Source organism: Corylus avellana, chromosome 1, assembly GCF_965113065.1.
Source record: "Corylus avellana chromosome 1, dhCorAvel1.hap1.2, whole genome shotgun sequence".
NCBI lineage: Eukaryota > Viridiplantae > Streptophyta > Magnoliopsida > Fagales > Betulaceae > Corylus > Corylus avellana.
Window position 1 is genome coordinate 2,086,114 of NC_142490.1, and position 25,949 is coordinate 2,112,062.

A 25,949-nucleotide genomic window follows, 5' to 3' on the forward strand; every position below is an offset into this window, starting at 1 on the left:
AATTGACTCCGACGTCAGAGAAAGTGACTCACGGCCAGACACGGCTCGCCCCATGGGTTTGGAGTGACTCGCCCTTTTGAGCTCAAAATATAGTGTGTGTGGGTGTATGATATTTTTGTAGATTTATTTTGTGTTTGCTTAGGTGTCAGTTTGTGAGTGGGGCGGTAAAATGTGTCTTGCAAATGGTCCGGATTCAAGGTTTATTAATCATATTTAGGGCCGGTTTAAAATTGCATTTGAAGGGCCTAAAAATACATTTAACACTCAAAAAATTTGTTTGAAAAAAAAAAAAAAAAAAAAAAAAAAAAAAAAAAAAACTTATTTGGTAAAAGAATTAAAAACGCTTTTAAAAGTCCAAAAAGCCTAAAAATAATCACAACGCACTTTTAAACTTTTGTCAAAAAGCATTTTTTGACTTAAAAGCTCATTTTTCAAACGCAATTTCAAACACGCTCTTATTATAGTTGATGTCAAAATTACTCCCCCTAACAACACTCAATATCATATTTCTTCACTATCATATTTATAGTTGATGTCGAAATGGAGGTGTCCAATTGAAATGCAAAACAAACATGAAATCAAGTGACAACATTTATACATTTTTATTTTTTTTTTAAAAAAAAGAAGGATTTTTTACATCCGATCCAATACAGAGTATCATCTTTTATGTAGTGCCTCTTAGATGCTGATAAAGCCCAGTATTTTGTGAGATAAACGAGTATTATACTAGATGTAATTTCTCCTAATTAGCCACTGGCTCTTCTTCACGACACCGGGCCGGCGGGCCCTGCCCTGTGACTGAGAGAGACTCATCTCTTTCGGATTTCTGGATAGACTCCTAGGCGCGGAATGGCTGGTTGGGCAGTGTCTAATGCAAGAGATTGGCTTGTATGAACTCCCGCAGCTATAGGTTGGGCAGAGCTTGAAGAAACGAGCCCCTATCAGAGAAAGAAAGCCATTGCGCGCGAGAAGTAATATACATTGGTAAGGAAGTTGTAGAGAAGAATTACAATCTATATATTAATCATGAAACTATGTTCGAGAATAAATACAAAACTGGACGAGACCCATAGAGAAAATCATTTGCCCTTCTTGTCATCATGTGGGAGCTGTACACCCATGAGCCCAAGCAAATTGGAAGCAGGACCGGGAAGTCCTTGTTGGGAAGAAAAGGAATCAAGAAAGCTCTTTACAAGGTTCACATCCACATCCACAGGACTGAAATCCTCCTCCATATCTTCTGTGCCATTTGATTTTCCCTGCATTCACAGATTCAATCAATAAATCATTAATCACACACTCTATCTCACCCCCCACCAAAAAAAACAAAACTTACAACTCTTTTACAACTTAATAACACATGTTAGTATGTGATTGGAGTCACATTAGCCAATAAAAGTTTGTAAATGAGTTGTAGGTCTAGCGTTTTTCTTAAAAAGTAAATTATTCCACCACATCCTGGCCGAGCAGAAATGTACCTCATCCTTCTTTGGCGCTTGCTCATTAGCACGAACAAAACTTTTTGTGAGGGAGGTGGTCTTCAGCTCTTCATTCATAGCATCAGAGTAGGAACGCAAGAAAGAATCCTCTCTATCCTCGTTGTCCTCAGAGGGTTCTGCAGTATCACTCTCATCTTCAAACTCATCTGTGAATATTATCAATGTAGTCATAAGAACCCCCTCAAGAAATGGAAATGAAATATGTACTTTTCATGATTCACAGCCTGCTCAAATGTTTGTAAGAGTAGACTTTAGCTTCTCTCTACATACCAAGTCAGAGGCATCGGTCATTTTTGTTAAAAAAATGAAGAAAAAAAAGTTCACAGTATAACTGGTGTCATTAGCATGCATAAATATGTCTATGACCAAGATGGAAGTAGGAAAAAAATGCAGCTTTAAAACTGGTTGCATCACCAGTGTCTACCAGATGATCCAGTTCAAACCTCCATACCAAATATCATTAAGATCTCGTATCTCTGCATTGACTCGGTCTCTGGGCTATCTAACATTAGAATTACTAATACAGGAATTATTCTAATTCTGAAGTCATATTATCTGCTAGACAGATCAAACCATCAACTTCTCTCAGTACAAGAAAACCATTGGCAATTAATTTATCGCATGAAGTCATTCTCGCTTGGGTCTTGTTTGTGCTAAATTTCATGAATTTATCCTAAGATGAGGCTTACTTTACCAAATGGTAACTTCTGTAATTTTTTTCTTTTAATAAAAGACCTATTGCCTCATTGGTCAAGCCTTTTGTGAATCTTGAAATCAGCTGTACTTAACAATATTAACAAAGCTAAACATGATGCCAAGTTGGAGAGAGAGAGAGTAAAGGATTTCTTATCAGCTTTCATCTGAGTTTCTTTCTCTTGGGGAAGTAATAAAAGGACAAATTAAAAGAAAGAAAAAGATACCAGCAGCTCAGCCTGATGAAACCATCAAGTGATAACATAGACCCATGTTAAAGCCTCTTCACACGCTTGAGCAGAATCCTCAAACCCATCGATTCAACCGGGCATATTGGTACTAATGTTATTACTTGCCCAACCCCCTCCTCCCCCACAATGAATAAGTATTGATGTAAGTTAATATTCTCAAATCCATAACTTAATACCATGCATTATGAAAAGGATGGAAAAGAACAAGTCAAACCTAATGGATCTCCAATCTACAAACATAATCCCAGACCATGGACGCACACACACAAAGAGGAAGAAAAAGAGAAATCAAGCAGATTCAAGTGACCAAGTAACTCAAATAATTATTGTAAAAAATAATGGATGTAAGTAAATGATGTGGAACTAGCAATAGAGAGAGAGAGAGAGAGAGAGAGAGAGAGTAAAGACCGTGTATAACTTACCCATATCAAAGTCAGACGTGGACCCTTCTTCAATATCAACATCACTGCCAGCATCCGCAAAACCTTGGCGCTTCATTACTGATTCCATTTCTTGAATAAAACGGTCAACATTAAGGTCCACTTCTTTCAGGTTCCTTCAAAAGATAGTTAACAGAGTACATTTAAATCAACTGCTTTTCCTAAATATAGTAAAACCGAAATCCCCATACTAAGACTTGGTGAATATCATAACTGAAATGAATAACTATTGCTCAGTGTCATGTGCAACCTCTAAATAATGAGACTAAAAGCCGGTTAAGTTAATGCAAAAAGTGTATGGTAATGTTCCCTAATTCTAAGAATATTCAACTGTGTCTGCTGAGAAGGCAAACAACCCAGATCAGCTCACTCAAAACCACATCAGCAATGGTGAGCCAACAAAAAGTTGAACCGGCTTCAAACCCAAAAGTAAAATTGCCAGTGGCTTCAATGGCACAATCCAATTCAACAATTATTTAAGAAGTAAGTGACCTTCTTGTCATGTCACTGCTAGCTAACTGATATGCAGACTGGTGAGTCTTCTCATTGATGCCATATAAATAAGCTAAATTTTACACTTGCATTAAAAAAAAAAAATAATAATAATAAAATAAGGGACCGGAGCTGCACATTTTTGTGCCCATTTATGACAATTAAAATGGGTGACTAAATTTATTAACGAATGAGATGAATATAAAGGTATACTAACCTGTCTTCAGGAACCTCAGCTCCCTTATAGCTTGAAACCTTATGGACAAAATCCTGCATGGTTTTAGCTATATCACCAAGAGCAGCCTCATCAACATTAGAACTGGAAGAAGGACCAGTATCTTCCTTCCCTTTCTGTTTCTTTTTATGTTTTGAATTATTATAGAGGTCCATCTCCTTTTGCCTCTCAAGAAGAGCAGAGTTCAACTCGTCCTCTCCGTTGTAAAGCCAAGAATCATCATCAGAAGGAGGAACCTCCTGACCCTTAAAATCATCCGCCAAATGGAGCAAAGCAAGAATTTCATCAATTCGTCTCACCGGAGCACTCAACATTTCACTGCCACAAAAAGCTATATTTACTAAGAGTCTAAGACCCACTAAATGCCAACAATAACAAAATCTAAAACAAAAGTCAAAAGGATTTGACAGGGAATTATCATAAATTGCAAACTAGTACAAAAAGTTTGGCAAATGTACCTGGCCCTCGAAAACAATGAACTATTGCGGTAATACTCCTCGGCGTTCTGCATCAACCTCCGATACTCTTTGGACCCAGGAACCAATCCTTCAAAGTACCCACTACTCTCCAAGCTCTCCCTATACGCCTCCCACGTGCTCCCCTTCCCTTCCAAACCCTCCCTCCGTCTCATCTGATAAACCATCTCGAACCCGCACGCGATCTTCATTCCCAACTCGGCCTCCAAATACGCAGCCTTATCGGTCCGATCCGGCATCGGGTAACACTTCGGCGCCGAAAATGTCTGTTGCACCAGTTGCGCGTACATGGCCCTCGACATCCTCACCGAGACCCGAACTAGCTCCTCCTCTCTCCCTCTCGGCGCGAACCTCTCCATTCTCGCTGCGTGCTTCATTGCGTCGATGTCTCGGTCGTAGAACCCCTCCACCGCAAGGGAGATCAGGCAGGGCTCGTGCCTCAACACCTGCGCCACCGCCACAGGAACCCTAACCCTAACGGAGTGCATGTTCTTCCTCGCCCGCTCCGGGTACTCTGATATCTTACTCTTCACCGCGGACTGAACCGACTCCGGCGCGCGCGATTCGTCGCCAAAATTTATCACGAACCGGAGCGAATCAGGTAAACTCGGATTTGGAGTACGATGTTTCGGGACGATATGGAGGTGGTTTTGGCGAATGAAGACGCGGTTGGGGCTGGTATCAGGGTTGAGCCAGCGGGGAAGGTGGAAGGCCGCCTCTATGAGAAGGAACTCGCCGTCGTTGTCCCAGACTCGGACCGAGACGGAAGGGAAAGTGGCGGAGATGTGGAAGAGGAGGAACACGGCGAACCATTCGTCGTCGAGGTTATCGCCGAAGCGGAGCTTGCCGTGGAGGTGGGGGATATCGGAGGAGCAGAGGCAGGAGGGTTGGGATTGGGACGAGAGCGAGAGAGAGAAGGGCTCGTGCTGCCAGAGATAGTCTTTGGTGTAAGGCGAGATAGATTGTAGGATTTGGAGGTGGAGGGATTGGAAAGAGGAGGGCTCAGGAGGGGTAGTGTTGGGATTAAGAGCGAAGTCGGGGAATATGGCGTAGAATACGGTGTCGTCTGGGAGCCTGGAGTTCTGTTGGGAGAAGATGGAGTCAGGTTCTGGAGTAGCGGCCATGGTCTCTGCAACTACAAGCTTCTGTTGCTGTCGTGAATGTTCGGGGGTTTTAAAGCGGAGTCTGGGGTGCGGTGGAACGCTGTCGTTTGATTACGCTGTTTTTTTTTTTTTTTTTTTTTTTTTTTTTTGGGGTGTATAACGGTTATCAAAAGATTTTGAGTCGCTTAAAAGGTTTTGCAGTCGTTTAAGATTTACAAAAATAAATCTTAAACGACATTATGGATTACACTTCCAATCTTTCACCTTCAGGGATTTGGAAAGGGATTCTTAAGAATTTTGAAGTTGTCCCTCTAAGAGCTTGCAGAACCATCTCCTCAAATTCCAATCTCTCTGTTTGGTTTACTCTTTGAATCCCTACTATAATTAATACCTTTAAACCCTACCCTCCCCAAACCCTGCCAGCCCTTTCAACCCTCTCCTCAAGATCTTATTGTTCATCCCTCTAGATTTTGGCTCCTTAAACTCCATACATTCCTCCTTTAACCCCCCTTGCTGCACATATTCTCAGAATCCAACTCCCAATAAAATCACCCCAAATAGTGATCCTTTGCCACTTGAAGATTGGAAATTGCTTTAGAGCCTAAAATTTCAATCTTTTGTGGACAATTGCTTGGAATATTCTTCCTGTTAGGGTGAAATCTTTTCAAGTATGTTCCTTCGGTATCAGTATTGAGGAATGGTGTTGCCCTATTTGTAAAGGACCCAATGAATCCACCCAGCATATATTCTTGGGTTGTCTCTTTGCTAAGTCTATTTGGAGTTCCTCTTGCTGGCCCTTGGATACTACAGTCTCTGAGAATAAAGCCATTGAGGTATGGATTAAAGCCTTGATTAGGCCTCATGATTTCTTTGTTGATTCCAAAGTCTTAAACTTTTCAAATTTCAGCTCTCGGCTACTATTACTATGGATGCAATTTGACCCTCATTTTCAGAGTGTAATTCACCAAACTCTTTCCACAATTTTCTCACCACTTAAAGGCCTGAAATGACTCCTTGAAAGATTCTTGGGAATACCCTTCTCCCAACTTCCTCGAGCTAAATTTTGATGTGGCTGTTAGGGATTCCTTCATGGTTTCTGCTGCTGTTGTCTCTGATCATGAAGGAAGCATCATCTTTGCCTTTGCTAAGAAGCTTCCTGTTTTGGACATCAATGCCCGTGAAGCTCAAGCTGTTTTACTTGCTATGGATGTAGCATCTTCCTTCGCTTCTTTGCACATCTTACTGGAAGGGGACTCCCTTGCTGTCATTACAGGCGCCATTAACAGCCCTTCTCTTTGTATTGATCGGTCCTTTGCTCCCATTATGGAAGATATTAGCTTTTAGGTTAGGCTCCCTAAAATATTTTTCATCGTAAAATATTGTTAGGGAAGTCATTTTACAGGAAAATATTTTATGATGAAAACATTTTCCGGCGTTTGGCATGCATATGGAAAATCACAAATATTTTAAACGTAATTTTTATTCACAATTTAAAAATACTAATATACAATAATTTTAAAAATAAAATATAAAAATACCTAGACAGAACTTGACCAGGACTCTTCCGGGACCACGCCAAGACCAGACCGGAACTCGCCCGAGACCATGCCGAGACTTGACCAGGGCCTAACCGGACTAGCCCTAGACTTGACGGGGACTTGCCCGTGAACCCCCCCCCCCCCCCCGGCATTTGCTCGGGACTTGCCCTAGATCTACTCGAGACCCGCTTAAGACTTAACCTAGACTTACCTGGGACCCCACTAGGACCTGACTGGGACTCACTCGGGACGCTCCCGGACCCGCACAGGACTTGACCAGAACTCACCCAGGACTTGATAGGGGGCGGGTCCAGTCGGGTCTCGGTTAAGTCCCTGGCAAGTCCCGGTCAGGTCGTGGGCGGGTATTGGTCAGGTCCCTGCAGTGTCCCGAATAGGTCCCTGCGGGGTCCCGAATAGGTCCAGGTCAAGTCCCTGGCTAGTCCTGAGCAAGTCCCGAGTGAGTCCCGGGCAGGTTCCGACGGGGTCCCAGGCAGGTTCGGTCAGGTCTCAATCAAGTCCCGGGAAGGTCCCGGTCAAATCCCGGGCGGGTCCCGATCAAGTCCCGGGCGAGTCCCTGTCGGGTCCCGGTCAGGTCTCGGAGGGGTCTTAGGCAGGTCCGGTCGGGTTCCTGGCAGGAACCGATCAGGTCTCGAGCTAGTCCCAGTCAAGTCTCGGGTGAGTCCCAGTCAAGTCTCGGGCGGGTCCCAGGCATGTCCCGAGCGGGTCCTGGTTAGGTCTTGGTGGGGTCTGGGGCGGGTCAGGATCAGGTCCCGGCGAGGTCCCGGGTGAGTCTTGGCAGGTCCCAGTCAAGTCCCAAACATGTCCCGAGTGGGTCTCGGTCAAGTCTCGGCGGGGTCCTGGGCAAGTTCGGTCGGGTCCCAGGCGGGTCCCTGGCAGGTCCAGTTGGGTTCCGACGGGTTTTTGGGCACATCCGGCCAGGTCCCGGGCAGGTCCATGCGGGGTCTCAAGCAGGTCCTGGACGAGTCCCGATGAAGTTTCAGGAAGGTCCCGGGAGGGTTCCTGTCATGACCCGAGCGGGTTTCGGTCAAGTCCCTATGGGGTCCTAGGTGGGTCTTGGCATGGTCTGTCGATTCCACAATAAGATGCTCAAAGTCGGAAAATGGTTTACGGTTTTGAAGAATTTTCAGTTAAAATGAAAATATTTTTCGTTGACTATTATTTTACGTTGCGCCAAACACCCAAAAATACATAAAACATTTTCCGTAAATCATTTTACGACGAAACAAACGAATCCTTAGTTTCATTTGTTTCTTAGGAGAGCTAATATTCTGACTTCGATCATGTTTTGTTGAGTCCTGCTTTGGCAGCCGCACGTCAGACATATATTTTTTTTAAAAAAATAAAATTGTTATTTTTTGTTGTTAGTTAAATTTTTATGAGTTAATATTTAGTGTTTTTGGATTCAAAACTAAAATTTAAGGGTGGAAGGTTAACTCTTTAAGGATAGTATCACCCAAAAGGAATTTGATCATCCTAAATTTAGTGTTAATGCCTCAAATTTGGTGCTAATACCTTAAATTTGGTGCTAATATTTTAAATTTAAATTCTCATTTAATATCTCTTTTATTTAATTTTAAAAAAATAGGTAAATTATTGACGCTCGAAGCAGCCGAAAATCTCTATTCAATTTTGTTGCCCATAATTATTATGCAAGGATTTCCACCCTTTTATTTCCTCTTTCAGAATTAAGAGCAAGAAAAATTTTCCTTAATCCCCCTTTCCCTTTCTCCTATTACTAGGAGAAAAAAAAAAGGGTGTGGGGTTTCGCGGTGTCGTTTAGACTTTTAGAGAGTCATAAATTGTTGTCGTTTTGTCACCAAAGAAAGCTAGTGATCCAGAAAATAACTGGTTGTAGCAGAATAAAGCTCCCATCTCTGAACTGTCCAGATTAATCATCAGCGCCCATTATTCCTGTCAGCCAATAATCCTTGTCAATCCAACAACTCCCTTCTCTTTCCAACCTTCTCTTTCCAAAACACATTCATTCTTTGATCATCATCGTCGCGACGGTGTCGTTTCACGATGTGTTACGGTCAGCAACCACCCTTCTCGAGGAACAGCCCAGTTCCGCCGCGAGCCGCCTCGCAGGCGACTGATAACGTGGCGGTGGTGGAGAGCCTGCGGGGCCGGCTAGCCGAGACCGAGGCCCTGCTGGCGCGCGCCAGGGCCCGGGAAGCCGAGCTGAGCCGTCGGCTCGAGGAAATGAAGCGCTTCGTCTCCGTCATGGAGATCCTCGAGAACTACCTCAAACGACGCTTCCTCGAGCAGCAACAGCTCGTGGTCCGCCTCTTCACCCCTCTGCCCCGTAAATAGAAACCACACTCTCGGTGCAGATTCACTTTTTCTTTTTATTTTTCCTTTTTTGAATTTGGAATTTTTTTGGTGGTTGTTTATGTTTCATAGTTATATAAATTTACACTTAATGACATGCTTTGATTTAGAAATTTTTAGTTTCTCTATTGGATTGGTTGTTCTGGTTAAGCTAGTAGCTGAATTAAGCTTGGGGTTCTTGGAAAGTTAGCAAATTTGATGTTCTTTAATGTTAATTCTTGGTGGGGCTTGAATGCTTGATCAACCAGATATGCTCTGCCTCTGCTTAAGAATTGGGTATTAATCATGTTGCGTATTTGGGTTATAAGGATTTGAGTTTACTGTTAATTTGGGTCTTGATATTTGATCAACCATGGTGTAAAGGAGTTATGGTTGTGTTAGTAACAGTAAGTTGAGAGAAACAAGAACAATTGGAGAATGGGGTCGTAGTTGTTGATAGCCACCATACAATTTTGTTGGTTGAAGAGAAGATTAGCTGTGAAAATTGGGTTTTAGGAAAGTGTCGAAGTGTATGAAAATGCATCCATTTCATCTAGAGGGGGTTTCTTGTAGTGGAGAAATGCAAACTTCTGCACTGGTTTCTCTATGATTTATGTTGGAAATCTTCCCTGATTGGGATAATAAAGTTTGGAGCTGATTCCCAAGTTACAACAGAGCGTGTCTTTGTGGATCATGACTGGCACCAGTAGAAGGGAATTGTGCCAATATAAATGTCTGGACTTGATTTGCAGATACTTCAAATTTCTTGAAGTTGTGAGGTACTTGCTTGTTAGGTCTCGTGTAATGTAGGAATTGGCTGTAGATAAATGATGTTGGAAATCCTTTTCCGTATTATGATATGGAAAGAAATTTTGGGTTGTGCCACTCAAAGCTGTGTTTCAGTAAAAACTTTTAGTCTAGCTCAAGGCAACAAGGGTTTTTTGGGTTGTGCCACTCAAACCTGTGTTTCAGTAATGACTCTAAAAGAATAGATGGTCAATGATGCTGGCATGGTAGGAATTTTCCAATTGATTAAGAATTCTGTTGGCAGCCTCTGGCTTGATTTGATATTAGCGGAATCTGACCATCATCCAAGAATATAACAGACACACTGAGTTGTGAGTTTTTTTGGAAATATGTTATTTGCACTCATCTTGAGAGATATATTATGATATTTTATGTTTATCTTAACGTTTGTCAACCTATTATTGAAGAAGATCGGAGGAGATTGAGTGAATGATCAGATTATATTTAATCCTTGGACTCATTTGAAGTAATGATATATGGAATTTTAAGCTCCCATCATGTTTTACCATGTCAATCTTCCCACACGTTTGGTAGTAGAACTCAGGGTCTCCAAACAAGACACTCTTGAAAGAATAGGTGATCCATGATGCTGCTGCAATTAGAATTCTCCAACTTATTGAAGATTTACTGGTTCTATACTTGGTCTCAAAGCCGTGATTTTCATAAACTGAAAAAAAATAGACATGGGGTAAGCATAATCAAGGATTGGATTCTAGGCTCTGTACATCTTGTCATGTGATGGATAAATTGGCAGGATATATAGAGAAAGAGGCCCATAGCATCTAGTATCTACTAACTACTGATGATTTAATCTATATGGACTCGAGTACAGTTTGCTTAACCTTAAACTAGAGTATTACAGATGAATTATAGCTGAAATGACTTTAAGAGACTTGGGATTTTGTCTTATAGAAAGTTGGATATTTCGTTTACTACAAATGCTTGCTGCTTGATTTTCATGTACAAATGGAGTTAATTATTTCCATTAGAAGTTTCTTGTATGTCTTAATTTTGGTGGATGGTGAGAAGTTCTATGGTGTAATAAGTTATTTAAGAAATGTGTTGTGTTTTGTGTTCTGAAAAGATTTTTGTTTGGTAATTTTTTTTTTATAAAAAATGCGTTTTTTATGTTTGAAAAAATAAATAAATAAATAAACTCTGGAATGCAATGCAACTATGACGAAACCTGTAATCCCATTACCCTAGCTGTCGGTTTGGATGGTAGTGCCTCAGCATGTTAAAAAATTATTTTTTAATTATTACAATTATTAGCTAGGACCCAGCATTAAATGGGTTTGGGTATGGGTCTGGGGTTTGTTAAACTCAAATTCAATTTGGGCTCAAACCAGATCGTTTAAACCTGTCGTTTTTGCTCATCAAAAACAAAAACAAAAAAAACAAAAAAACAAAAAAAAAAAGGAAAAATACATTTTACCTTTGTGAACTATCTACCTATTTACACTTTGATCTTCAATATTTAAAAAGTGACATTTGACCCTCCAAATTTTTAAATTGTTGCAATTCGACCTTTCTGACTTTACTTTTTTTTTTTTTTTTTTTTTCCTTCTCAAGATGCCCCAATTCCAAGCTTAAAAAAAAATTAAAAATTAAAAATTAAAAGGTGGCCGGTCATCCCAATTGGGCCTAGGGTGGCTTCGGCCACCCCAGACCGGACACTTCTTAATTTTTTATTTTTTATTTTTTAACTTGAGATGGGATTATTTTGGAAAAAAAAAAAAAGTTAGAATAGTTGAATTGCAACGATTTGAAAGTTTGGGGGAGTTAAGTGTCACTTTTTAAAAATCGGAGGTCAAAGTGCAAATAAGTGAATATTTCATGAAAGTAAAATGTATTTTTCTAAAAAAAAAAAAAAAAAAAAAAAAAAAGGAAAGAAAACGTTCGTTTTAATTAAGAAAACTTGTCAATTCATTTGAACTTGATTGAAAATAGGAGAGGTCAAGAGGACTATTCACAATAGAAGGTGCACCTAACCTATACTCTATTGAGGCTGACCCATGTGGCATTATTATCGCTATTAAATACAATAAAAAATATATATAAAAAAAAAAATATTGACAACAAAATTAAGCATTTTCATTGGCTTATCCTTTTAAAGGGGAAAAAAATAACAAAAACGAAAAGGTGGAAGAAAAGATAATTTCCCATATTCTTAATAAGTAAGATTACTTTGATCATGCTTCATATTTACGTCAATAGAATAGAGTGGAGTAATGATTAAGAGCCAAATTTTTCAAAGAAATATTCATATACATTGGTAATTGGTAAAATATTTGCTTATTAGGAAAAAGATTGAGCCAAGGTCAAAGACATAGATATGAAAACTAAAAACGATTTTTAATAATAAGATCGACATCAACTCAACTGTCTCATTAACTACTATTTGGTAACTCGGTAACTGAATTTTGAACATGCAGTATTGTTATTTTATTTACTAATAGAATAAAATAAATAAATAAATAAGAGGCACCTTCTTGCTAATTTTAAAACCTATTTTGATTTAAAATATACAAAAGAATGTACTTCATGAATTTAAAAATATACCCATAGCCTCTTAGCATACCTAGGAGTAATCAGCTATTCACATAACGAATCACTCTCAAATTCTGGCCAAAGGGATGGCTCGACCAACTCTGATATATTTTTTTAATATTTATATTTTATAATTTTTTATTATGGATGACACATGTCATAATATGATTAGATGTGACATGACACATTAATAAGTTCCGTCAAGATTTTTGACTACAGTTGAAAGTAGGGACCTATTTACTTTTTTGGGCCTGCCATATAAAGTTCTTAGCCAATTCTTATACGACAGAAAGCTAATTATGAATCGGTTCAACTACAAGAATTGATTTTGCATTTATCTTTATTTTTTTAAGAACGGAGTTTTAAAGAATTTCTTAAAAATGGCTTTTGACATCCAACTCGCCCTCTGTCATAATTCGACCTACTCAAATCAAAACCATGTCATAGTTGGGTCAGAAGTCGGGTGGGCAGATTTTTGTCCACCCCAAACCAAACCAACCGACAATCTTATCTCTTTCTTATTAGTCCACAGCTAATTAATGATTTGCATGAAAATATCTCAACGTAGTTTAAGCTAAACAGTCCAAAATGAATATGACTCCTTTGAGATTTCTTTCTTTTTTTTCCTAATCAATTCTCTTGGGACCCATTAATTGTGTTTTTCCACATCATTATTATGATAACATGTGCTAATGATGTGCATCGGCCTTGAGTTGGACTTTTCATGCTCATATACTCATTTATCTAAGACGAGAAGAAACTTACAATCTAAGAAACCCTTTCTATTTTCTAAAATAAAATATTATATATTTATTATAGACACTCCAATTTTATTTCTCATCTCTTGTTCTTTATGATGTGGTAGCACTACTGTCAAGTCATATCTTAAAAAAATTACTAACCTAACATTGTCAAGTTAACCCAAAAAGATAAATAAAAAAAATTTGTCTAACATTTTCCTTCGGAGTGGCCAACAATCTCTCATGGTTGCACCACGTTTATAGTTATTGTGGTGATTGCAATCACTCCCGACGTGTGATCCGATGGCTACAACTATCAGAAATGATGATTTTGACTACCCTGCATGGTGGTCGGAGACTTGGGTGGCACTGACCGAAAAACGGGGGCAAATTTTTTTATTTACATATTAAGAGAGTAAAGGAAAAGAAGTAAAATAAGAGTGATTGTAGTATTACCCAAGTCTTATTTTATTTTATTTTTTTAAAAAAAAAGAGTAATAAATTCCGGCATATGCTGCCATGCTGGCAACAAAACTAGCCCTTTCTAGTATCAAAACAAGCTTCAATTATTATTATTATTATTATTATTATTATTATTTATTTTTTTTAATCTCAACGGCCAACGGGCAAGAACAGGGGCATTACAGTAATTCGGTAGTACCTGATGAAAGCTTCAACTGATAGCAACTAGCTAGCAGGAAAAAGATGAAAAAAAAATGAAGAAAGATGCATTCTCAGTCACTCACTCGCGCGCACACATTCATTTTACAGCAGTTCCCATTAAGCTTTTGCCAAATCAATTGAATGATTGTCCTCTCTAACTGACACCTTTCCCATCTACTCCCCACCTCTTTGCTTTGCTTCTACTCACTCTCTCATCTCTCACACCATTTTTTGTAGTAAAGTTTCCTTTTATGTTTTAGCTTTGTTCTACTGTAAAGAAAGAATTGGGCTTTAATTCTTTGTTGTTAGTTTTCCTGGAAAGCTGGTACCCGTTTGAGCAAAAGCTCCAATGGAAACTGGGTCGAGCTCAAAACCTCTAGGCAAGGCCGAGAGAGTGAAGGGTGGTGGAGACGCCACGAGACATGGATCTGTGCCTCCGAAGATCGAGCCGTTCGTGCCGAGATTCGACCACAACCCGAGAGAGCTAAAATCCTGGGCCAAGAAGACCGGGTTTGTGTCTGATTACTCTTGGGGGACTGAGACTAGTGCCAGCGAGAAGAACGACAGCTCTGGGTTCGATTTGGAGAAGGGTAATGATCTGAGAAACGGCGGGTCGTCGCCGAAAATCGAGATTGACCCAGTTCTGGGCCGGACCAAGCCAAACCGTGGGATTGAAATCGAACCGGTGGTGAGGCATGAGAGGGATGGGACGGTGAGGGGTGAGAACCAGAGGAGGAGGACTCGGGATGAGCCTAACGACGATGAGCGCAGAGTTCGTTTGAATGGAAATGGGAGTGGGAATGGGAATGGGAATTTGAATGTGAATGTGAATGGAATTGTGAATAGGAATGCGAATGGAAATGAAGTCCCAGCAGTAGCCCCAGCGGCTGAGCCAAAGAAAGAGGACGGTGGTGTTGCTGAAAGAGATGCGAAAATCGATGTGTATCCTAATGAAGAAGAGCCTGCTCATGGAGGGTGGAGCAGGCCTTCTGGAATGAAATGTGGGCTCAGAGACAATCCTGGTTTTGGTTAGTGCTTTTTCACTATTTTGTTTATATGTTTTGGTGTATGGAGCTGCAGTTACTATTTTGCTTGAAATGGTTATATTAGATAAATTATAATGAAGTCTTTGGAGTAAGACATACATTTGATAATGATCAAGTAAAGCAACGAGGTTTGGATATGAATCCTGATATTTTACTTGTTAGAGCCAGGCCTGAATGTGTTAGAACAAGCCAGGTCTGCAATTGTTTGAGAATTGTGGATGAAGCTCTTATCATAGATTTTAGAGAAGACCCTGATTTAAAGGTTAAAATATGTATATATACGGTATTCTTTTAGAATGATTAATAGACCCTCTTTATTTATTTTTTCCTTTTTTATGTAGCGAGAAAAAACTGTTATTTTCCATTCACATCGTAGGAAGACTTGAATTGGGGTTCTTGAAATCGTGTTGGAGTGACTGCTAGGATTGAGTATTATTTCCTGACTCTTATCTGGTTGTTTAACTGCAGTACCGTTAATATATTATGGCCTGCAGCACTACCTATCTTTGGCTGGTTCACTAGTATTCATCCCCTTGATTATTGTACCAGCCATGGGGGGAACAGATGTAAGCAGCTCTCTTACAGTCCCATTAATATCTCGTGCAATTCAATAAGTTGAAGGTACTTATTATTTTCTACATAAACTATGACAGAAAGATACTGCTACTGTAATTTCAACAATGCTGCTGGTTTCTGGTATTACGACAATCTTGCACTCCCACTTTGGCACGCGACTTCCTTTAGTTCAAGGGAGCTCATTTGTATATCTGGCACCAGCATTGGTAATCATGAATGCCCGCGAGTATCGAAATCTTACAGAGCATGTAAGTACATGAAAACGAATAAATGTTTCCTTCTATCAGTTGTAAGCTTTTATTGCTTTGCCAGACTAACTTCAACGTTCTAACGAGGTAAAATTTCTGCAGTTATAAGACATTTATTGTTAAAATATAAATTTAATGATTAAATTAACCATTTCGTATCAGCTTAAGTGTTTGGGATAAGTGGTAATTGAGCATGATATCAGAGCCAAAAGTCCTGAGTTCCTTAAGCTTTTGTGATAAGTGGTGATTTAATGCCACAAATTTTAGATGATAAGTTTTCTGGTTGGATGAGAATGACTAGCATCAGTGTGATGATTTTTCTGTCGAATCATTTTTGTATATCATTGGTGGACATATACATGTGTGTGTGGCAGTGAGCTCCTTCTTTTGCATGTCAAAAGAATTTGAGATACGTGAAGTCCTTGAATGGTTACCCCTCTGTTTTATGTTTTGATCTGAACTCCTCCTTTAGTTTTAATATATTTTCTAACTGCAGAAATTCAGACACATAATGAGAGAACTGCAAGGGGCAATAATTGTTGGTTCAATATTTCAGAGCTTTTTGGGATTCAGTGGTTTGATGTCAGTTTTTTTAAGGTAAATCAAAAGGCTGATTGTAATATCTTCCTTGTGCTTCTCCAGATCTTTAATGCTTTTCTGGGAAGAAGTAAAAAATATATATATATTTCTTGTGCAAAAATTAATTGACTTTCTTAGATGCATTAGGTTTGCTGCTCCTAAGTTCTGTCTTGATGCTATTTATTTAAAGTTTCTTTTCTTTTACTCCAAGTATGACAATGTAGTAGAGCACTTGTTAGGATATAGTTTCTTTCACAGTTAGCTTCGTTTTCACATGCACAGATATCTTAGCATTTTGGTAGTTCATATGATGCCATGTGGTTGTAATAAATAGTAAATTTGATGAGGAAAAGTACCAAGCTGTTCATTATTAACTTTCTACTATATTATCTTTGTTGATCAGATTGGTAATTTTCCAAATGTTTATTTGAGAATAAAAAATTTATTCTCAAGGGCTACCAGATCAAGTAGCCCTGCATATTGGACTTTGTCAGGTGTACTCATATAAGCAAGAATACATTGCAGGTTGATTAACCCTGTTGTGGTTGCTCCAACTGTTGCGGCAGTAGGTTTAGCATTTTTTAGCTATGGATTTCCACAAGCTGGTAGTTGTGTGGAAATCAGCATTCCACAGATATTCTTGCTTCTTGTATTTGCCCTGGTAAGTGGTTTTTGAGCAGATTAATTTTTCTGGATTTAGATTGTCCAGTCCTTAGTTGGCCTCTATATTTTGTAGAGCTAGTTGAATTTGTTCTAGATATTGAATATAAAGAAATTAGTTGAATTTTTTTCTTCTTAATTCATTTAAATGCTTTTGCAAAGTGTTCAAACCACTTACTGTTGTACTTTTGTTGTATTTTTAGTACCTTCGTGGAGTATCCATCTTTGGGCATCGTGTATTTCGAATATATGCGGTATATTTCTTACCTTTCATTATTCCATGACATGTTGGGAGAATATGTTAGTGGTTGTTACATCATATATCGAGTTTGTATGTGCGTTTGGGGATGATATCAATAAGCAAAGTGTTGTGCATACTCTTGGTTTCTGGCTCGATCATAATCTAATCCTCATTTTCACCAGTTTTAATTTTGTAACTTGATTATTTGCGTATGTTAGCAATGATACTTGTTCCAACCCTGGTCAGCATATCAAAACTCCATGTTGCACTGAACTAAGGTTCTTACTTTGGGCATAGCCTCAAAACCTAATCCATCAATTATAATTTTATAAAAAAATATTTTCTTTCTCATCATCAGCCTTTACGTCCTCCTTTATGGGCATTCAGCTTGATGCTTCTATCCAACTGATATGATCCCTGATGCATTCTTATAATCATCTTGTATCTTAAAATCACCTCTTATAGGCTTGTTAGCACACTTGCTGTGTGTTCGGTTGAAGGTGCCAAATATTAAGTCCAAGCATATCAAGCATGACAGCAAGCATTTCTCAATCTGACATAGGGATCCGTAAAATAAGGGGTAATGTAATAGTGAAACAAAGAAGAAAAGGGGATTTGTGGTGGGGTGGGGAGATTAAACATTGGGAGGTACAACCCAATCAGATTGGGGTAATCCTATTAAGAACATTTTTTTTGATAAGAACATCTCTTATCTTATCTTTTTCCTATTAAGAACATCTCTTATCTTTTTCCTCATCCAAGGAAACCAGTTTTAAATTACCATGAAAATGGTCTTTTCTTTCATGCATTCTGCCTTATTCAAAATTAGTTGGTCCACATCATGGTGACAAATTTAAGTACAGTACTAAAAACCTAACCAATCCATCCTTCCAAGATAAGCTTTCCTGTAAACCTTATACATTTCCTTTTTGTTGTTGCGTTTAATTGATGAGGAACTTTAAATGTTTGTGTTCGGTGAATATGGATAGCACTTGGTCTTACAGAAATATTTCAATCATGCAGGTTCCACTGAGCATCATGATTATATGGACATATGCATTCTTTTTGACAGCTGGGGGAGCTTACAATTATAAAGGCTGCAGCCCTGACATACCTAGTTCGAACATGTTAATCGATGCATGTAGAAAGCATGCATACACGATGAAGCATTGCAGAACGGATGTTTCAAATGCATTGAAAACTGCTGCATGGGTCAGAATTCCCTACCCTTTCCAGTGGGGTATCCCCATCTTCCATTTAAGGACTTCCATGATCATGATCGTAGTTTCACTGGTTGCATCTGTGGATTCGGTTAGTATCCCAATAGTTAACATGCCTATGTGGCATGATTTCCTGCAGTTAAGAAGAAACTCTTGTGACGTGTTTTTTTTTTTTTTTTTGAAGAAAGTAGAATAATTGAGAATGCAAAATCCCTGTTTTTATGTTTAAATAATTTTGATTTCTTTATATAAGAGCACTAACTAAACATAGAGATGGAATTATTATTTTGACACATGCAAGTTGCTGCACCAAACCAGGTTGGAACATATCATTCTACATCTTTGCGGGTTAATTCAAAGCCTCCAACTCCAGGGATTGTCAGCCGAGGAATTGCATTGGAGGGCTTCTGCAGTATATTGGCTGGAGTTTGGGGTTCAGGAACTGGGTCAACCACCTTGACAGAAAATGTGCATACCATTGACATAACAAAGGTGGCAAGTCGAAGGGCAGTAGAAGTTGGAGCACTTTTCTTGATCTTCTTTTCCTTTTTAGGTAAGCATCATAGACATACCTTAAAAAAAACAAACCGACATTGAGACTGAAATCCTTCTACAGTTGAATATTCATGAGGCCTACAGATTGGCATGATATGCATATGGATATGTGGTTTAGACACTAATCAGAAGATACCAGAATACATCCTAGCCAATCTGTCAGGTTTGATGCCTGAGATGAATTATAGGAGTTTCTCATATGCAGATTGGATTCAACATTTGAATCCCCTCTGTTGATAATGTAGCTTACATATCATCACCCATCAGTGGTATATTTCTTTTTTAGTTTTAATTTGGATTGGTTCCTTGATTTTTTTCGCTTGTATTTTGTAGGAAAAGTTGGTGCAATTCTTGCCTCTATACCGCAGGCATTGGCTGCTTCCTTACTGTGCTTCATGTGGGCCCTTATTGTGGCATTGGGTCTATCAACTTTGCAGTACAGTCAAACAGCAAGTTTTAGAAACATCACAATAGTTGGTGTTTCATTGTTTCTTGGGTTATCTGTTCCTGCCTATTTCCAACAGTATCAATCTGAATCCAGCTTGATACTGCCAAGTTACTTTGTTCCTTATGCGGCAGCGTCGAATGGACCAGTCCGCACCGGCAGTACACAAGTAAGTCACTCTTCCCTGGGATAAAAAGGAAGTAAGAGAGAAAGAGAAAAAGGAGACTCTTTTTTGTTAAGTATTTCATTTATTTGATTTTGCAATGTCATTTCTTGTTTCCCTCTTTCCTTATGATAAAGAAGAGCTAATATGTCATTTTCTTCATGGGATATATGTTTCAGCTTGATTTTGCGATAAATGCACTTATGTCTTTGAACATGGTGGTGACGCTTTTGGTGGCATTTGTACTAGACAACACTGTCCCAGGCAGCCGGCAAGAAAGAGGGGTATATATATGGTCACGTGCTGAAGAGGTTGCAACTGACCCATCTTTCCTCTCAGACTATGCCCTTCCAAGAAAAGTTGCCAAGTGTTTTTGTTGGGCAAAATGTTTGGGGGTGTGATTGATTAGAACACAATAGCATTAGCAGTCAAATATTAGGAAATCCCTCTGCTTCAAGACCACTTCCTGGAATTTTCTTTGGGGTAGGGAAGCAGTGGAGATTGGAGATAGTATAGCTGAAACCAAGAAATAGGATAGTTCAACATACATATATCAATAACTCTGTACACGAAAACTGTAATTTCTCATGTTACCAAATTAGTGAAATTGTCGGTTGTAGTTGACATAAACAGGGTTGATTCCAAATCATATCAATCTTCAAAACATTCTTTCAAAGAGCCTATAGATCTATCTTTTAGATTTACTTTGGCCAACAAAATTTGTACAAATCTTCTTTTGTTTGGCACTACCCTCGACCCTTATTCCGAAAGGAGTAATTAGGGGTGACTATGTGGCCACTTCTTAATAACAACAAAGAGGAATTCATTTGGACAAATTTGTTTTTAGGCTGACATAGCAATGTCACCATGCAATGCGATAGAGCGTAAGGTAGTCATACATAACAAAGTTTTTGCATCTCATTTAACCAATCTAAAGTAAAATCTTATTTATTTATGGTGCTCTCGTAGTCACTATGAAGAGGTGGTCCGTGTGCTTTTTCTTCTCTCTTCAACAACATTGCAGGGACCCAAAAAAAAAAGGGTTTAGAGTTGTAGGGAGGCAGTAGTGAAAATGTTATTTTGCCAATCCTCAATGAGGGAACGAAGGGCGTGGTTGGGGGAGAGCTGTGTGTGGTTGAGACGTAAGTTTGTCATGGGTGACGTATGACGCCCCCTTTCTAGCCATTCCATTATTGCTTCTTGCTCATATGAAAATCCATCCGCTGCCACGTGCGGGTTCTTCATTATATCCTGCACCCAACATTATCCATATCAAATTTCATCAAACCTACCCTTATCCATAGTCACTGTGTCACAGTCTCACAGAGTAGAATAGTAGATAAACAAACATATCCCATTGAATGTGTTGGAAATGGTATAGAAAATGGTTTAAGGCCCAAACCTGAAAAATGGGGCAGAGGAAAGCTCTGGGTATATCATATGAGTCACCTCCATTGATGACAGGCCCAGATCCTCCTCCTCCTCCTCCGCCTCTTCCCATTACCTCATCACTCTTGTTCTTCATCTTGTTCAGCTCTTCCATTACCCTTGTCATGCTCAACCCTGTATTGGACAAACACCTCAGTCCTAACCCCGCAAACTCCTCTGCCAGATCCAACGGCCAATCTCCAGCCACCTCATCCAGAACCTGGGCCAGCCCTGCACTGCCCATTGCCATTGCCTCCTCAGCCAAACCGGCCCAGTTTCTCCCCGTTAGAAGATGTAGCATTACACCCCCAAAACCCCGAACATCCACTCCCACGTCGCATTCATCATGGGCCCCTGAGGGCCCATAACCACTGATCTTTGCCACACGATTGCGATCAAGGAGGATGTTGGAGGAGGTGAGGCTGCCGTGAACTATGGGCCTGGGCCGGACCAAGTGGAGGTAGCTCAGGCCCAAGCAAACCTGGGCGGCAATTCGGATCCGATCCTGCCACCCGAGGGCCCGGTTTCTTTGCCCAGAGCTTCTGCGGGTGTGGGAGGAAGATAACACGTCTCGTAAGCTACCATTGTGCATGTACTCAAACACAATGCATTTTAGCTCGGAACACAAGCCAATCATGGCAACCAAATGCGGGTGTCGGATATTGCCAAGTAGATCCACCTACATATAGAGTGTCAATTCTAGTCAAACTTGGATAAAATAAAATAAAATAATACTAATTATTTTATCATGATCTTTTAATTTTGGTTGGATTAACTCTGTAAATGGAATTCTTAGAATACTAATTATTGTTTTTAATAAATGGCACCTTGGGACCCACACGGCCACACCCCCCCTCCTCACAGAACTAGGATCCTCTCTAGAACCGAGATGAACCGGTTCCTAATAAAATGAGAGTAAAAATAAAAAATAAAGAAATAAAGAAATTACCATTTTACCCTCGTGTTATAAGTAGTGGAATCATCTCCGGTTCTTGGTCCCCTTTCACCAGGAAAGTCCAAGAATATACTTCTAATTTTCTGTGGCGAATGTTCTACTAGAAAATTTTGGTCAAATAATCTTTGGGTATATTTATTTATGATTAATTTGAGAAGGGCCACTAGAAAACCGATATTTAAAGATAGCAAATAATATGTAAAACATATTCAGAGTTTAATCAATTTGAGCAATCAATTCCAATCAAGTGTTTTTGCCCTAATCATACTTTGAGCAACCATTTTTATATTGCTTGAAGGATGCATATAAAAAGTAGAGACGAAAACAAAAAGAATTCGATATTACTTATGGAATATATAGAATTATGCTATTAGGTTATTATTTATTAATGTAGTTTTATATGATTAGGTTCAACGGTGTCCCTTTATAGATGATCAATTTAATGATTAAATTAGATTTTACAAATGTAATGATATAAAGAAATGATTTCTTTCCTCTTTCAGTCCTTCTCTCATCCTCCTAATTTTTAAAATTATCGTCGGATATGTGAGTCTATCTGAGAGCTTGTTTGAGATTGCATTTAAGAAATAACACTTTTAAGTCAAAAAGCGTTTTTTGACAAAAGCTTCATTTTTAAACTTGTCAAAAGTGCATTTTTGTTTTTTGTTGTTTTTTTTTTGCTTTTTAACCCTTAAAAGCGCTTTTAATTTTTTTACCAAACAATTGCTCTTTTCTTCAAACGGACTTTTAAGTGTTAAACGTATTTTTAGGCCACTCAAACGCATACCTAAATAGATCCCGAGTCTCATGAGACCCAAAAATCCAATAATGATTTTAAAAATTGAAAGGATAAAAGAAAAACCGAGAAACCGAGAGAGGATTTATAACACGTTTCAGTATGCCATTCAAAATTTTAAATAATGTGCAACCATGTATACGGTTACGGATCCTCTGTGATGTGATTTTTTGAGATAATGATCAATCAAAGTAATAAAAACAATGGAGTTATAGCGTTTGGCTGTTACCTTAGCTTGGAAAACTTCTTGGGATATGTCAGAGGTTGAAGTGAGCATTTTGACTGCAACTGTGCCATGCTTCATGCGCCCTCGATACACATTGGTCCAGTCCCCTCCAGATTTCAACCTCGTACTCTCTGAAAAATCCCCAGTGGCTGATCTGATCTCCTCGGCCGTGTACTCCCTAAAACCACATCTCAATTCATCAAGCTTTGTAGCCATTCCAATGGCGTCTTTTTCCCTGCAAAACTCAATCCTCCGGTTGAGCACATCTCTCTGCCGCCGCAGCTCCTCGATCTCCCTAACCATCTCCGCCCTTGTCGTCACTTGCTTTTCCAGCTGGGTCTCTGAGTGTGTCTTTGCCAATGTGGACATCTGAAGCTTGCTAGAAAGCTCGGTTTGGAGCTGTAAAAGTGAGCTTAGCCTGCTCTTGCTTTCTTCAATGTCGTTTATTACTTCGTTCATCTGTTCTTTTTCAGCATCTAATTCTTTCTCCAACTCTGATCGATTTTTAGCCTCCTCTTTTATCCCAGCTTCAAGTTCTTCAGCCTGCATAAGAGTGAAGGATTTTTTTTTTTTTTTCATTTTTCTTTCTCCAAAAAGGCAAAAACTGAAAACCAAGAGCTTATATCTATATATATATTACCCGATGAATGCTTAAAGAAATGACCCATTTAGCTTTTGCATGCTTTTCAATGTTGTCCTTGGCTTCTTTTCTCTTCAACTGGATTTCCTGCTGGGCTTCACTGATTTTACTTCTTAGAGATTCGATTTTTTCTCTGGGACTCTGACATTGTGCCAATTTATTATATAAATGTAATGGAAATCAGTATATATAATTGTGAAATGCTATTGAAACTCATAACAATACTTCTCCAAAATTATGTCGAAATTAGAAAGGAAAGAAAGAAAGAGAGAGAGAAATGGAACAAAGCTAATGATGCATATGTTTATATGTGGTGAATATATTTCCACATCATTAAATGATATGACACTCCACTTTGGGACAGGGAAGGCAGTTGATAATGGCTTTGGTACACTTGCAGCCAAACACCCCCATATGCCATCACTATCATAACGGTGCTAGAGTCAAAAGAAGGATAAGCATGTAAAATATTTCATCCGAGTTAGAAAGCGAAGTGGAATTGTTGAACAAAAACATCATTTTCTGCACAACTACTCCAAATCCAAACAGGAACAGAAACAATTGTAATTGTAACCACATACTGCAGAAGAAATATCTATGATATTTTAGTTACCATGTTGGCATAAGTGTTTTCCGACATATCTGACTCTGGGCTGATCTGGAAACCGTCATTCTCCAGGGCAGGATCATCTCCATCCAAATCTGAAGACAACAATTGCTGGAAATAGCTTTCAATTTCTTGGGCATGACTTTCCCACTCATTTTGTGAATTGGGTGACTGCAAAGTGGATGAGCTACGAGAATTTCTATCTGGAGTATCGGCAAACAGTCTTCCAAGCCAACCTCTGAGAGAAGCCTTTTCTCTCATATTTGCAGCCATAACTCCTTCATCATCTTCCATGGTTCCTTCATCATTGTGTCCTCTGAGGAACACCTGCTTTCCTCCACAAATTATGTAAAATTCACAAAATTCGGGCTTGTGCTGATGAATGTAAAATGACCGACTAATCGTGTTCTTTGATTTCCTATGGAGGTAAAAAACCAAACAGGGAAAAAGAGGTAAGATACAAAGACAGATGATTTATTAAAGCAATAAAGGCATCTAAATTAAACAAATTCATCTAGGAATCTCAAAAACATATATAAGACTATGAAGCTGAAACAAAAAATGCATACCACGATGAGGACTTCATGAATGTAAACCCCATGACTAGTTTGGTTATTTGGAGGCCAGAAATCAAATCTAGGATGAGCTTCTGAATAGGTTCATCATATTTCTCGACTTTCAATATCTCAGCCTTTACCTATAAACGACAGAAAAATTTTGAAAATTATTAGAGGTAAATCAAAAGCAATAGGTCCAAAATCCCAGCACGAAATCAGAGAACCAAATCACTCAAACCTTGCCACAGAAAGCTATGTACTTGGAAAGGAACTTATCAATCTTTTCTTGCTCGAACCTCCTAAGAACTTCTAGTTTCTCTTCACTCACAACGCTTGCCGGCAGCTTCCCAACTGAAACAGAGACATGAAACTAATAAAAGCCCATTTCAATCCGATTCGGAAACGCAAAGAAAACTGAAAACAAACTCTGTTTACTTACATGGGGTGTAAACAAAATCCATGGACATGTTGTAAGTTATATGGAGAATGACGATGGAGATCGGAAGAGAATTCCATTTCCTAAGCGCCCACTCCAAGGTCTTGAATCCATCTTGTAAATCATTCCCAATAGCAACATAGACTTTCTCTGCTTCAGCATCCATTGCCTAGCTACAACAAGCTACTCGGACCCGTTTGATCGATGGAAACAAGAAAGAGCCCGAGTTTCATAAATTCCGGCGAGACCCAACACCGGAAAAGGACACGAAAGTTGTTAGGTAAGCAAATCTACAGCGGCTTGAGGGATTTCGTGTGAAAGTTCCGTGGAAAAGGCCAGGCCAGGACAATGTTGCGGTGGATTGAATTCTCTTTTCAAAGGGAGAGAGAGAGAGAGAGAGAGAAAGGGGAAGTTTGGTTAAGTCGGCCACGTTTGGACTATAATGTATGGCTTAGCGACGATGTCAAGGTTGTGTTCTCTGCTCTTCCATGGAACGCACTTTCTTAGAAAATGTCTATTTGCCATCCTGGGCTTTGAATTGAATCTTGTTGGTACTTCAATCCTCGTTTGTCCCCTTGATATTGGTTACGAATTAACTGATAGAATGACACAAAAGCTGTGAATTTGCGTAGGAAACAAACAATATAATAATACGTCGGTTTATCTAATTGGTAAAGTTTCTTGCTATCCATCAAGAATATTGGAATCAAATATTAAGAGCATGGTATCCGATTATAAGGTTATTAGATTACT

At 39.2% G+C, this 25,949-nt stretch overlaps 4 protein-coding genes across 4 annotated transcripts; 2 read left to right on the top strand and 2 right to left on the bottom strand.

Annotated features, from left to right (window-relative positions):
• Window positions 1–569: 569 nt before the first annotated feature.
• Window positions 570–5,227, bottom strand: LOC132171037 (suppressor-like protein). The gene is made up of 5 exons (XM_059582241.2): window positions 4,069–5,227; window positions 3,593–3,928; window positions 2,866–2,999; window positions 1,479–1,645; window positions 570–1,259 (listed from the first exon to the last, which is right to left on the bottom strand). The coding sequence occupies exons 1-5, from the start codon at window positions 5,208–5,210 to the stop codon at window positions 1,080–1,082; spliced, it is 1,959 nt and encodes a 652-aa protein (XP_059438224.2). The 5' UTR covers window positions 5,211–5,227; the 3' UTR covers window positions 570–1,079.
• A 3,402-nt stretch (window positions 5,228–8,629) lies between these two features.
• LOC132171762 (protein SKIP34) lies at window positions 8,630–9,176 on the top strand. Its single transcript, XM_059583158.2, has one exon. The coding sequence runs from the start codon at window positions 8,771–8,773 to the stop codon at window positions 9,059–9,061; it is 291 nt and encodes a 96-aa protein (XP_059439141.1). The 5' UTR covers window positions 8,630–8,770; the 3' UTR covers window positions 9,062–9,176.
• A 4,691-nt stretch (window positions 9,177–13,867) lies between these two features.
• Window positions 13,868–20,232, top strand: LOC132168572 (Xanthine/uracil permease family protein). Its single transcript, XM_059579570.2, has 10 exons — window positions 13,868–14,846; window positions 15,333–15,430; window positions 15,518–15,688; window positions 16,185–16,285; window positions 16,793–16,928; window positions 17,131–17,181; window positions 18,192–18,479; window positions 18,707–18,941; window positions 19,277–19,557; window positions 19,731–20,232. The coding sequence occupies exons 1-10, from the start codon at window positions 14,168–14,170 to the stop codon at window positions 19,950–19,952; spliced, it is 2,262 nt and encodes a 753-aa protein (XP_059435553.2). The 5' UTR covers window positions 13,868–14,167; the 3' UTR covers window positions 19,953–20,232.
• A 125-nt stretch (window positions 20,233–20,357) lies between these two features.
• Window positions 20,358–25,731, bottom strand: LOC132168571 (U-box domain-containing protein kinase family protein). Its single transcript, XM_059579568.2, has 8 exons — window positions 25,200–25,731; window positions 24,999–25,111; window positions 24,773–24,900; window positions 24,210–24,621; window positions 23,597–23,737; window positions 22,960–23,499; window positions 20,954–21,658; window positions 20,358–20,802 (listed from the first exon to the last, which is right to left on the bottom strand). The coding sequence occupies exons 1-8, from the start codon at window positions 25,360–25,362 to the stop codon at window positions 20,596–20,598; spliced, it is 2,409 nt and encodes an 802-aa protein (XP_059435551.2). The 5' UTR covers window positions 25,363–25,731; the 3' UTR covers window positions 20,358–20,595.
• Window positions 25,732–25,949: the final 218 nt, after the last annotated feature.

Bases quoted from the DNA above. Each gene is read 5' to 3' on its own strand.
- LOC132171037 (XM_059582241.2), bottom strand. From the start codon at position 5,210: ATGGCCGCTACTCCAGAACCTGACTCCATCTTCTCCCAACAGAACTCC. The intron at 3,929-4,068 runs GTACATTTGCCA...TTTTTGTGGCAG, and splicing joins TCATTGTTTTCGAGGGCCAG to TGAAATGTTGAGTGCTCCGG. The intron at 3,000-3,592 runs GTTAGTATACCT...TATCTTTTGAAG, and splicing joins GCTGAGGTTCCTGAAGACAG to GAACCTGAAAGAAGTGGACC.
- LOC132171762 (XM_059583158.2), top strand. From the start codon at position 8,771: ATGTGTTACGGTCAGCAACCACCCTTCTCGAGGAACAGCCCAGTTCCG.
- LOC132168572 (XM_059579570.2), top strand. From the start codon at position 14,168: ATGGAAACTGGGTCGAGCTCAAAACCTCTAGGCAAGGCCGAGAGAGTG. The intron at 15,689-16,184 runs GTAAGTACATGA...TTCTAACTGCAG, and splicing joins ATCGAAATCTTACAGAGCAT to AAATTCAGACACATAATGAG. The intron at 16,286-16,792 runs GTAAATCAAAAG...AATACATTGCAG, and splicing joins TTGATGTCAGTTTTTTTAAG to GTTGATTAACCCTGTTGTGG.
- LOC132168571 (XM_059579568.2), bottom strand. From the start codon at position 25,362: ATGGATGCTGAAGCAGAGAAAGTCTATGTTGCTATTGGGAATGATTTA. The intron at 24,901-24,998 runs GTTTGAGTGATT...TGTCGTTTATAG, and splicing joins ACATAGCTTTCTGTGGCAAG to GTAAAGGCTGAGATATTGAA. The intron at 23,500-23,596 runs GTAATATATATA...ACTCTTATGCAG, and splicing joins TTTCTTTAAGCATTCATCGG to GCTGAAGAACTTGAAGCTGG.